We start from the raw sequence: 13,365 nt of genomic DNA, 5'->3' as shown, positions 1-13,365 counted from the left end.
GAGTGTAAGGCTGCCATCTGTTTATGATAATGTAAAATATTATGATAATCTAAGACTACTTCAAAACGTACTTAGTGATCCATGTTCAATGATGTGTTTTGTGCTGCTTGGAGACTGGGCACCCACTTCTCACAACCAGTGTTAGTTAACAATGGATTAATTTTAGCACATCTNGAGGATAGTTTTCCTTATTTCCTCTTTGTACTAATTTACTTGAAGTGACTTATTGTTTTCATAGAATGTATGAGGTTAAAAGGGTCTATTATAAATTTAATAAAAAATCACAAAAATTCAATATTATATTTATTACAAACAAGGAGCATTCACATTTTGGTGCATTAATATTAGTCTACCACTCACTTACACAATAGGCACAAGACATGATATGTTCCAGTTATATAGCAGGAAGTATATGAACATAAACAGTTTAATTTTCACACAAGGCTTGTCCAAGAGTAATTCTCACTATTAATGCTAAATAAACTGATACTATTCAGTACTGTTATGACCAGATCAGACAGCTCATCATTGTTTCATACTCATCAGTGCCCCTAGTGCAAGACAGCACTGATAACAGTGCTTGGCTTCTCACAGAGCAAGGAAGCTTCTTTATCAGACATCACTACTGGTGCATGGCACTGGCAAGTACGTGCCAGAACAGTTATGGTCTACTATCAGTAATTCACTGTATAGACAACACACCTTTTACACTTGTCGAGCAAACACACATTTCATACACGATGAAGCATCAGAGTAGCTTCTTATGGAGAATATAATACTTAACAATGTTCCATAAAAACATATCATTGGATTGCATTACACAAGCACTTTGTATATTCTTTGCTCTGCAGATGATATAGTCAGTAAGGGAAGTTATGACATCATTATGTCTGGCCCACAGTCATCCAAATAATGAAAACAGAGATTCTAAAGATCAAGACAGGAACATGGGTCACCATTCTCAGAATTCTGCAGAACAAAAAACTTTCACAAATGCTACACAGACCCATGTGACCTCAGCAGACTACAGCGTGGTTGCATTTTATGCAGATTTGAATTATGTGAATGTGAAATAGTGCAATATAAAAATATTAATAAAATCTCAATTTATGTGCAAAGTTTGAAACAATGCAAATCCCATTATTATTATTATTATTATTATTATTATTATTACTACTATTAGTCCTATGAGTAATCTTGTCTTGAATTATGCAAGTACTTCAGGAATGCATCCTCACATAAAATGCAACCGCACTATACATGCATGGGCTCTACATGGAAATGAAAGACTGAATAAGCACATAATACTCATAGTTGACAAGGTGTGTGGGGTCTAATGCTAACAATTAATCATAAAGAATTTAAAAAAAGACATTAGAAGTCTATGAGGACAGCCAAGAAGTTTTATGCATGGTCGCATCAGTATGTAATGAAATGTGTGAACGAACTCCCCATTTGAGTGGCATTAGTACAGCTATGCAATTGGCAGGCAGAGCAGTTGTTATGTTTACTCTCACAGTGTTGAGCTATGGATAAGGACTTTCAAGTGTATGAATATGAGGTCAGTGATCAAGTTCCATGTGATACTTCGAAATAAGCCATGCAAGTGTCATAACCTGCTGAAGGAAGACTCAGGGATCTGCATCCTGTTGAATTGAATTGTCTGATGGTGGGTGAATGCCATAATGCTTAGTGGGAAGATGCAAGAGATGCCCCCAGCAGTGATATGCTTGACAGCACACTGACATGGTACAATGTTCAAATTCACAGCATTTTACTTACAGCAGAAAAAAATATAAGTCTTGCCGGCACATCCTTACCGAATGTTGAAGGAAGATGATCTGTTCAAAGTGCCCCATGTCAAATGATGGTCAATGTGTTTCCATCTACAATCATTTACAATGTTAATCAGATTTTGTTGGTGACTGAGTCATGGATGTACTCATTTGACCTAGAACTGAAGCAAGAAAGTGCTGAGCTGTGGCTGCTGGTCTCACTATGGCAGAAGTATTCATAAAAATGCTGTGCTTTATAGTGCATATTACATGGCATTGTTACATGCACTGTGTTATGCAGTTCTGTTTCAGAAAGAATAAGAACTGCTGGAATGTCATGTGATCTTCCTCCACAACACATTACCCCATTGCTTGCTACCACGATCCAAAACGCTTCCTGCAAGGCCGAATCTGGATATGCTGGTACACTCTCCTTATTCCTTGGGTCTGTCCCCATACTTTGTACTGAAGCAGACTACAGCCTGCTAGAATGATATCCATTTCTGCTTCATGTTTAGGATATCCCATGTATTGACCTGGACACTAGCTATTCTGCAGCTTTCTCAGTCTCTCCAGAAAAATGCTAGGACAGATCAATGGCTTCTTCAGTTTACATCCTTTCCAGTTCATCACTTACAGCATCCTACCACTTGACACTAATGCAACTGGAAAGTGTTGGTAAATAAACTAAGAACCAACCAATATGATTTAAATCTGAGGAGCAAGAACTGTATTTTGTGTTGACTGTGCAGTGGGAACAGTAATACAGCTGCATTCTTCTAGAACAGAATGCAATACATAATTGTATTTTGCCTGGATTGAAGCACCAGCACTTGTATATTAATTGTTTTACTAAAATGCAGTTATATTGACAAACAGGATGTAAATTAACAGCTACAATAGAATAAAAAAGTAAAAAATAAATAGTTTTCATAAAAATGTGTTTCCCAAACCCACCACTTCACCCCATCCTTCATAAAACAGTGGTGATATATATAATGATATCGTGAGAGTAACCCTGGCCTGAAATAAAATTTCCCTATTCATCTGGATTCATATGAAGTCTCTGATTATCACAGTCTCTGTATCGAGAAATGGAATGTTGATGCAACTGCAACTCACTTTGCTCCTACTATCTGGAGGGGGACAGTGAACCAGGATGAGGCTGAAAATGAAGATGAACACTACTCAAATATAAACACATTATAATTACATTCGTATGTGCCCTTATTAAATATTTTAAATTAAAAAATACTAAATTAATGGTCCTTAGGAGCTAGTAAGGCAACAAAAAGTTGTGGGCAGAACACTTCTTTACCCAAGGGCAGCCAAGCAATACTGGTGACTGTTCTTGATACTAGAATTACAGACATTCAATACCTGACAGTGATCAAACCTCACCTCAAAATCTGGGACATATGTTGACACCCTGTCAGTATATCAGATTTCATATGCTTATCTATGGTTCAGGAATTTGTTTGCTCTTCTGTTCGTACTTCACTACTTCCCAAACACTGTTAATATATCCATAAAGGGAAAGTCTCTCTGATATTCATTCCCGTATCCTTGGTTTCAGGATAAATGCCTATGAACTAGATATTTCTCACCCTTCACGTCCTGTCTGGATGACACGGCTGATACAGAACTTAACACTTTATCTTCAAGAACTCTGCTGCTGGCCTTCCTCCCAGTCCAGCCATTTCTTACAACACACTAAACGTTTGGAGTAATTAACAATAAAGAAATGACAGACAACTTATATACATTCAATTTCAATTCTGAAATTGAGACTTCAATTTTGCATTTTCAGATCTCACATTTTTCCTGATTTTATGCACTTTTTTTTTTATTGGCCCTGACCAAAAGCCCAAAACAATGTTACATTTTAACTGATTTTAAGTTTCCTTATATTTTCATTTTTCTTGAATTTGAACATTATTTTTCAGCGCCTAAAAGTAAGTTTACATTTATGATGCCCTATTTTTGAAAACTCAAACATGGACCCTATTGAAGATCTATCTTATTAAAACAGGCATATCTTTGCATATGTAATTTTTTTAACCACACATGAGCAAGTTCAACAAATTCAAGACATATTTCCGTGTTTGCTGTTACACCTGGATAGCTGCAGCCATTTGTTTTACTATAAAGATGATTGCTGATATCTATGCTTCCTCACTAGGTAGTGAATATGTGGCAGTCCATTTATTAATTAATATTTTTGGCCTAAAATATGAATAATATAGTAAAATTGAAAACATTTATGATAAATGGTACAAGTAATACAACACACAGTGATGCACATATTGGAACATGCATTGAACTGGAATCATGGTTGGGACTTTCAGTGTCTACATAAAACACAACTGTGAAAAACTACAAAGAAATTTAAAGATGTTCATGTGAATCCTTCTCCAAACAGCATAATTTTTTTAAACATCCGCAACGCATGGATATTTTAAATGACATGCCAAAGTTATGATAGTATTATGGCATGTCCACTGAAAGCCGGTACAGTTAATTAGAGAAAATGCCTGTTACTAAGTTATGGCACAGTAAACATATCAGTGTACAAGGGGAAGTCAATAATTATCCGCAATGCAGTTGTATTTGTGTTTCTGTTGGCAGCACTGTTGTTTTGCACAGCATCGCCATGCGTGGTTTCCTCGTCATTATTTCTGCGCATGTTTGATGTTGCTAGGTCAGTTCCATCATCGCTGCCTTGCCGTTAATCATGGCTGTTTGTTTCTGTTTGCACCAAAGAAGAGCAATGTTCAGTGATCCGGTTTTTGTGGTCAGAAGATGTTTCAGGGGCCGCAATCCATCAAAGACTTTCAGCACAATATAGGAACAGTGTTTTGCCGCAACGGAGTGTCTAAGAATGGATTGAAAAATTCGAAAATGGTCGCACGAGTGTTATGCGTGAGGAAGGAGCCGGACAGCCATCCACGGCCACAAATGAGGACAACACTGAGCGTGCACGTGACAGGGTTCTGTTAGACAGATGAGTGACTATTGATGAACTGGCAAATTGTCTGCAAATTAGTCATGGTTCTGCCTACGAAATCATCCACAACAGACTTGGGTTTCATAAAGTCTGTGCAAGATGGGTCCCAAAACAACTCACAGTGTTGCATAAACAAATGCGCTTGGACATCTGCCAACAACATTTGGATCGCTATGATTCTGTCTTCTTAGACAGAATCATCACTGGTGACGAAACATGGATCCATCATTGCGAGCCGGACAGTAAACGGCAGAGTATGGAACGGAAACATCCACAATCGCCCAGCAAGAAAAAGTTCAAAAGCCAACCATCCGCAGGAAAACTGATGCTTACAGTTTTTGGGACTCACAAGGCCCAGTACTGGAACATTATCAGGAGAGGGGCACAACAATAAACAGTGCTCATTACAGTGAGATGCTTACTGACAGGCTAAAGCCTGCAATTCGAAGCAAACGCTGAAGACTACTGTCGAAAGGTGTTGTGTTGTTGCACGACAATGCCTGTCCACATACTGCTGCCCACACTGCTGAAACCCTCCGGAAACTCAAGTTTGATGTAATGTCTCATCCTCTGTATACTCCTGATCTCACCCCTTCTGACTACCACTTGTTTGGTCCACTCTAAGAGGCATTAAGGGGCCGTCAATTCACCTCGGACCGAGAAGTGAAGGAAGCGGTTCATGCGTGGCTCGCTGCTCAGCCAAAAACCTTCTTTTCTGAGGGCATCAGGAAGCTTGTGCAAGGATGGACCAAGTGCGTTGAAAAGCAAGGGGACTATGTTGAAAAATTATGTTAATGTAAGTTTTCTATTTGTATTGAAATAAAATTTATAGCTACATTGCAGATAATTATTGACTTACCTATGTAGCAACACAACAGAGGAACTGTGGGAAGCGGTGTTTCTGTTAGGTCCATGCAGAGGTTATATCTGGAGAACCAAAACTGACAAAGAGACAGCTGAGTAGGGAGTGGTTAGAGGTCTGCAGACAAGGCTGAAGTGAGTACTAGCCCATGGTAGCCAGATGCTGCTAGGGGTCAATGGCCAGGGGTTGCGGCCATGAGTGAGTTGTGAGATATGCGCCAGCCAGTGAGAAATGAGGCCGTGGAACATGGAAGCTAAGGAATCTGCGGCATTAGGAGCTGTTACCAGGTGACGATCAGTGAAGACAGTACACTGAGAAGACACTGTGTGTGCTGTGGAACTGCAGAGTGTATGAACTAGTGGTAGCATTGTAATTAACTAAAGTTACAAGTTTTAGAGTCCAGTAAATCCAACTCCAATCTGAACCCCATGTCAAGTCACTTAATATGTGACAATATAAAGCAGCACCCGCATTCTTCTTTATGCTATACTGTTTCCATTTCCCTGATTTTTAAGTTTACTTTGTCTCTTGAAATGTTAAACTGAGGTTTCACTGTACATAAAAATAAACAACAAAAGGTACCTACATTTGATATCCAATTACAGTGGAAAGAACTACATGGCAAAAGTGCACTCTGAGAGACACACTTTGTCTTGTCACAACATGTTACTGCCTGACCTTGGTCAAATATGGGGGTCCAAACAAAGCACCAGTAAACAATCAACTTCAGAAATGACCGTGAAAGTGTTAAAATATTGTGGTGTGTTGTGCTATGGATGACGCCCCTCCCTCCCCGCCAGCCATGACGTGCTGAGCGCAGCCGAAGTGAGCCGAGTCCCAGCACGCTGGTCACTATGCAAAGCGAGTAAACAGCGGTGACGTAACACAGGACACCGCAGTTGCTACGTAGCCGTAAACAACTCCAGACAGCGTTACCAGTAACACCGGTACACACGGCGCCAGACAACAGTGGTGCCTATTACGTGGCCGTTTTCTGTGTTGTCCGGAACGAGGCTAAATAACGAGCAGCAAAGACTATTCACAGTTAGTTCTCAAGTTCTCAAGTTGCGAGTTAGCTACGAGTTAGCCAGGCAGTCAACCTTTCAGTGGTAGTCTAGCATTTGCAGTCTAGTATTTGTGATACTGCCGATGGCAGTAATTGTCAGATTGTAATTTGTGTGATTGTAAGAGCAAATGTGAAATAAAATTCACTATATCAAATATGGCGTGAAATTATTTGTGGCATATACACCCAACACGTGACAATATGGTACTAATGCCAGAGATACTAGGTAGATGAGGAATATGTATGTTCAAGATCTTACAGAATAAGGAACACAGACCAATAGATATCACACAAAATGAGAAGCTAAGAAATGTAGGCAAGATATCTGCAGTGCTGCAGACCTGTTAGTACTTGGGCTGCAGCTCCTTGAATGTCCATTGCTGGTATGTGTTGACAGTATCACAAGGCATGAGAGACAGATGAGAGGTCTGAGGATGGAGGGCCACACACTTCTTGTGTACACGATGGAACAGAGTGCGACTTGTCTGAAATAAACAAATTCACAACAGAATGAATAAATTGTGATAGCACAGTCATTAAGGTAACAGGATATGAGGTGGATGGCCAAAGTTCAAATATCTATTCATATTACAACTCTTCTCTACATGAGGCACCCAGTTTTCTAGCTTTTGGATATCAGAAACATTCTCTTTGGGGGGTCAAGAACCTAAATGTGAAGCCAGCCATTCATCTCCCTCCAGTATCATGGTCTAGAATGCCAAATCATGTGGCAACACTCTTTCTGTTGGCTCACTAGTTTCATGTTCAGTATTCCTGTGTGTAAACATCACAGTCTAAGATTAAGTCTCAAACAGCCCTGATTGGGTACATTCTTAACTTCACACTGCCTTTGCTCTGTTGTCATGGTACTTATACAACTTTGCCTCAGTCACTTTAGATCACAAATATGTATCTCTTAAAACTACACTTGTTAATAGAGCAAATAACCTTTATTGTACCAGATATAAAACCTCTGTGCAGGAGACTGTGGCAGAAACTAAATGATGGAATTTAATTAAAACTGTGCCCCCATTCCTAAAAATACAAATTTCTCCATGCTATCAAGAATAAAAATATATAATAAAGAGAATTCTGTTTCTATAACTTGTTATATGCCACAGACTCATGTATGAATCCATCATAATATCCTGTGACTGGCCCAAACTGAGGTACTGTCCTCACAATTCACTTTAATACGATAACGTCTAAGGCATGCAGTAGTGCACAGACCAATACTACTTATTCCATACTTGGTAATGTGTATCCTTATCTGTCTGCAATTGCTAATGCTGCTTCCGACTGGCTTCCAGGAAGTTTACATCACCATCTGCTGAATAAATGTTTGCCATTCTGTGGCATAGTTATGAAATATACATACTCTTGTGGTGCTCAACAATTACATGTTGCACATCATTTCTACATTTACTACAGAAATTTCAATCTTATAGTAAATGTTTGCACATCTATATTTATGGTTTATAGAGCAATGCCATTGGTAGTTCTGAATATAAAATGAATGGGTGGATGATCTGTGCACAACTGTTGGAAATGATGTGAGGACGTGGTCATGGCCTAACATCAGGTAATACCCCAGTATTTGCCTGGAGGGACAGAGGGAAACTACAAACAACCTTGGTCAGGAGAGTCACTGCCTGTAGGATTTGAACTGACCACATCCTGAATACAAGTCACAAATGTTACAACTTGAGCCAATTTCCTCTGTTGGGCATGACAATTTCCATACTTCAATGGTGTTAGTAGCTCTGGGTATAGTGCTGAATGGTAGGATGAGTAATGAATTAATCACTGGAAAGGATATGGAAGGAAATGTGCAGCAACAGGAATTCCCAATTGTTGTCCAATTTGATACACCTTCCTGGCGAGAACTACAAACGACCTCAATTGTCACTGTCCCATTGAGATTTGAATTGAATGCCTTGGCCAAAATCTGAGATGACAGTATGTGATATATGCTTGTTCCTGGCCCTGTCAATACAGCCTGAGCTAACTTTCTTTGTAGAGTGTACACTAGACAAGGAGTGAGTTGAATACTCCATCCAAGACTTATTTCCTTTCTCTTTACTTTTATATAACCTGCTACTTTCCAAACTTTACTCACTTATACTACTTTAAAGATGGAGGAAGTGTCTTCCTCCAAAAGATTAGTACCCACTTACCAGACTGCACACTGTCATGACCCAGAGGGAAACATATATATATATATATATATATGTGTGTGTGTGTGTGTGTGTGTATGCATGCGTGTCAAACCATTCTATTCTACCAGTACCCCTTAAGAGTGTGTGGTAAACTGTGCACCATCTATATGATTAGGGCCAAAAACAAACACATATCAGGTACTGTCAAGTCAGACTGTGGGTAGAGCCCTTTGTCATGGGTGTTCACCTATTGATAACAGTGTCTGATTGTCTCATCCACTTAAAGTCAGAGAACTGCTATGAAATCAGCAAGAAAATGCTCACAGGGACACAATGATGCAATGTGAGGCATCAGAAACCCATATAGCAGGTATGAGCTAGTAGGTCTGGAAGTCTGATGTGTCATTAATAAATATAACGCATACCATGGAAGAAAAGTTTCAATGTGCTATCATGGGGTACACTGGGCATCACGTACATACTTTTAGAGTACAGCAGTGGGGTAATTTTGGTCATAAAGGTTGAGTATCATCTGTTCATACCAAAGTCAATCAACTCACTCCTCAGAATCCAGTTGGCACAAATTAGATACAACCACAATCACTATCATGACAGCCATTAACTGGCATATCTTCTCAATTCTAGTGCAAAATTAGCCAATGAAAAGTGTGCATTTGGATATAACAGAAGTACGTTTATGTCACTAGAAATTATGCAGAATCATGTGTTTACATCTTTTTATGAGTATGAGGATTATATTTACCTGATCTGAGAAAAATTTTGGTTAGTGGTAAACTTCTTTTACTTACCTCATCATATTCCCAGGGTCCATCCACAGTACCTAGACGGCAGAAGACCAGTTTTATTCCCTGAGTATCTGCTTCAATGCATCGTTCCCCAACACCAAGCTGCCCTTTTGCATTCAGTCGTATTAGCTGGAACATGTTAGATATAGCTAAAATATCGCATCTCTTGTCTTGTACTTCTTTTGGACTTCACCCATCGTCCGGTATATAAAAGACAAAAAACCACGACGTTTCGGAGACTGGATCTGTCTCCGTCTTCAGGTGGATAGGGAAGGGTAAACCTACTCAGTTGGGCCCCTTAGAACGAGCTAGTCTCAATCACTGGGAAGTACAGTATACACCATTGTCAGAATCCTTTCAAGTCTATCTGAGTAACCAGTATGGACCCGGTATTTACCCTTCATTTAGGAAACTGGAATACCAGAAAATCAGTTTGGCCAAAACCCTGAACCATAAAGTCCAGTGACTGAGACTAGCTCTTTCTAAGGGGCCCAACTGAGTAGGTTTACCCTTCCCTATCCACCTGAAGACGGAGACAGATCCAGTCTCTGAAACGTCGTGGTTTTTTGTCTTTTATATACCGGACGATGGGTGAAGTCAAAAATAAGCCAAAATAAGTACAGTATACACCATCGTCAGAATCCTTTCAAGTCTATCTCTTGTCTTGTTCCAGCAACATGTATGGCAAAGTATTTATTGCTAGCAGATTACATGTTCATATCAATCTCACTAGTTCTGTCCACATTACAAAGGGAGAAGACAACACCATATATATTGGGTAATGATGAGTCAGAACCATACAGATTGAAGTTCTGCCTATGAATTTATTTTGGGGGTTAGTGAAATTATATAAAAAACAACAACCATAAATCTCATCTCAAGTACAATAAGAGTCCAGGCCATCTGAACCATAAGAAATCACACTACTCAGCTCATGCAGTCTTTCCTCATAAATTTTGCTGGTGCAAACTCTTTCAGCTGTTGGCAATAAAGTTGTCAGGTTATTGCAGTCTGACACTGCCACTACATTCTTTACTAGAAGAGTGGTGATTTTCTGTTATCTGGAGCACCACAAAAAATATGTGAAGCCCTTCCCTAGGCTTTCTTATGTGCTAAAACCCATTGGTGACAGCAATAAAGAGGTAAATGTTATTTGTAAAGCAATAAATTAATAATTTATTACAAAAACCTCAGAAGGACAACACATGATGATATCATTACAGATCTGATTGAAGGCAAGTACGAGTATGTGAGCCAAAAAAAATATGCTACATGTACTCTTCTGCTAAGAGCCAAGATGGTGCTTGTGAGCCTGTCTTGCTGTCCCATTTTGGAGAACACCATACTCTCTCCACAGCCTGCATGAGCACCCACTGTCAGGGCTACAGAGATATAGCATATTTGAAGCAGCTGTAAGGAAAAATAAAGGGGGGGGGGGGGCAATTTTCAGCTATTTTCTTCTGTTCCATCATTTTTAGTGTTTCAGAAAACCTAAGGAAGAGGTCACCATGGTACCCCAGATAATGGAAAGGAACCACAGAGACTACATGCAAAGCATCTATTAGAAACAATATCTACCGCCACGTCAAAACTTTCAAACATGTCACTGCTTCGTCTGCTTCCAAGTCAAGGATGGGTCATTTATACTCTGCAAGCTCTTCCTATTTATCCAAATCACCAAAAGGTTGTACAACATGGCATAAAACATTCTGTCCGTGTGTCTATGAATTCAACTAACAAGCATCTGGAGGCACTATAAAAAACCTTTCGTCAATCTGGTATTTTGTAAATCCACCACAAGTGAATGATCCAGCTCCCATTTAATGTTCTCCAAAGTAAAGTTATTTTATTGACACTTCATTATAACAACAGTGGTAATATATGTAATAATACAAATGCCATCGTGAATGCAACAATTTATTTGGTTGTAGTTCTTTTTCTTTTCTTCCTCTACATTACATGTTTTGGTCGCAACCGGCCATCATCAGGTGTATTTTTCACTAGGTAGCTGTCACACTGCACACAATCTAAAATCTAAAATACCAGCCTGTCAGTTTTGTTTAAAATCTCGCCAACATACGCTCGGTCAATTTGATTTTAGAATTCTAATTTAAAATTTAAAATTTTATAACTTTTAAAATTCAAAATTTAAAGTTTTAAATCACAGGGATACCCACTCTGTGTCCACATGTGCTGCAGCAGCTATTTCTTATTTTCAGCACCATTCACGTATTATCTGTAATACACAACTGACAGGCTGGTGTTTCAGATTTTAGATTGTGTGCAGTGTGACAGCTACGTAGTGAAAAATACATCCGATGATGGCCGAAACATGTAATCCAGAGAAAGAAAAGAAAAAGAACTACAACCAAATAAACTGTTGCATTCACAACGGCATTTGTATTATTACATATAGAAGTGTATAGTGCAACGGGATGCTTAAATATAATATAACAGTGGTAATACTATTAATGCAATAAGGCTCTGGTGGGCGAAGCATGTAGCACATGAGAAATTGAGGACTGCATACAAAATTTTGGTTAGAACTCCAAAACAAAGTGATCACTTTGTAGGGCTAGCATAGATGGCAGAATAACATTAAAATGTATCTTGGAAAAACAGTGTGTGGACTGGATCAGTTCAGAAAGTGGTTAAATTGCATGCCTCAGATTCTATTAAAGCTCAGAATTTCTTGACCAGCTCAACAACCATCAACTGTTCAAAGCAGACTCTGTAGCAAGGAGTAAGTAAGCTGGTTTGCAAATTTTAAGTTCCCTCACTGTGTCGAATTTACGTGGTTCTAACCTCCACTAAAGATCATACTCAGTTCAATATTCCCCTGATAAATACAGGTATTACATGGGGAATAAACTGTATATTAAATAATGAAGCACAGGTTTGTTGTGGTCCTCACCTGGTTATTTCCAAACCCATGGCAATGGGACATCCCCATGAGGCTAGGTGGGCCATGGCCCAACGTGTCCATACAGTTCTGAGAGGCCACATTGCGTAACTACCAAGAGAAGGGTCAAACAATTAATTACCTGAGACAGATCACCATTGTTGTTATCACCCATACATTCATAAACGCTTATAAAAGCTGGGGCATCTTGCCCCAAAGTGTCCCAGCAAAGTGAAGACAATGCTACGCTGCCAATCTAAAAGAAAACACAGTGAAAACAGCAGTCACAGGCAGCATACAAAACATGCTGCAGTGGTAACAGTAATAAAAGAAATTAAGGCGAAAAATGGGATATCCAACATCACGGTAAAACAATTTATTGGGCTCATCTCTCAGTGTTTCACAGCATTGTTTCTGATCAGAAATAGTTTCATATGTATCTGGCCAGTGCCAGTTCTTTGTTAGAAGTATGGTATGACTCAAGAACAAACAATTCTGTCTTATATTTCTCTATTATATTCTAGTTGCTACTTTTTCAAATATGAAATTCAAGAAATTGTGCTACCATGGACTGGAATGAGTTGGAATGCAGATTGGCAGATGGCCTGAAAGCTGAATGACTGTACTATTTCTATTATCAGGCAAGGAATGAAACATTTTTAGGTACATTCCATAGTAATGCTGAACTTTACATAGCACTTGAAGAATACTGTACTATTTAACCATGCCAATATAATACAGATTAAAAATACCCTGCTCTTGCCCTGCAGCAATATTGGAAAGTAGCA

The 13,365-nt window shown here is 39.1% G+C and overlaps 1 protein-coding gene across 7 annotated transcripts in view; it reads right to left on the bottom strand.

The window, feature by feature from the left end:
• Window positions 1-286: 286 nt before the first annotated feature.
• LOC111866043 (N-acetylgalactosaminyltransferase 7) overlaps window positions 287-13,365 on the bottom strand; it is a 38,857-nt gene continuing 25,778 nt past the window's right edge. For 6 of the 7 annotated variants that reach the window (XM_023854556.2, XM_023854554.2, XM_023854555.2 and 3 more), the window contains exons 10-13: window positions 12,720-12,833; window positions 9,679-9,804; window positions 7,052-7,195; window positions 287-2,940 (exon numbers count right to left, since the gene is read on the bottom strand). In XM_023854556.2, the coding sequence (XP_023710324.1) occupies window positions 7,055-7,195; window positions 9,679-9,804; window positions 12,720-12,833 (381 nt within the window). In that variant the 3' untranslated portion in view covers window positions 287-2,940; window positions 7,052-7,054. Of the gene's footprint in view, window positions 2,941-7,051; window positions 7,196-9,678; window positions 9,805-12,589; window positions 12,689-12,719; window positions 12,834-13,365 lie in introns of all 7 variants that reach the window. The other variant, XM_023854559.2, reaches the window with a different exon arrangement.

This window comes from Cryptotermes secundus, unplaced genomic scaffold (genome assembly GCF_002891405.2).
Source record: "Cryptotermes secundus unplaced genomic scaffold, Csec_1.0 scaffold315, whole genome shotgun sequence".
NCBI classification, from domain to species: Eukaryota; Metazoa; Arthropoda; class Insecta; order Blattodea; family Kalotermitidae; genus Cryptotermes; species Cryptotermes secundus.
This window is presented reverse-complemented; position numbering and strand designations above follow the sequence as displayed.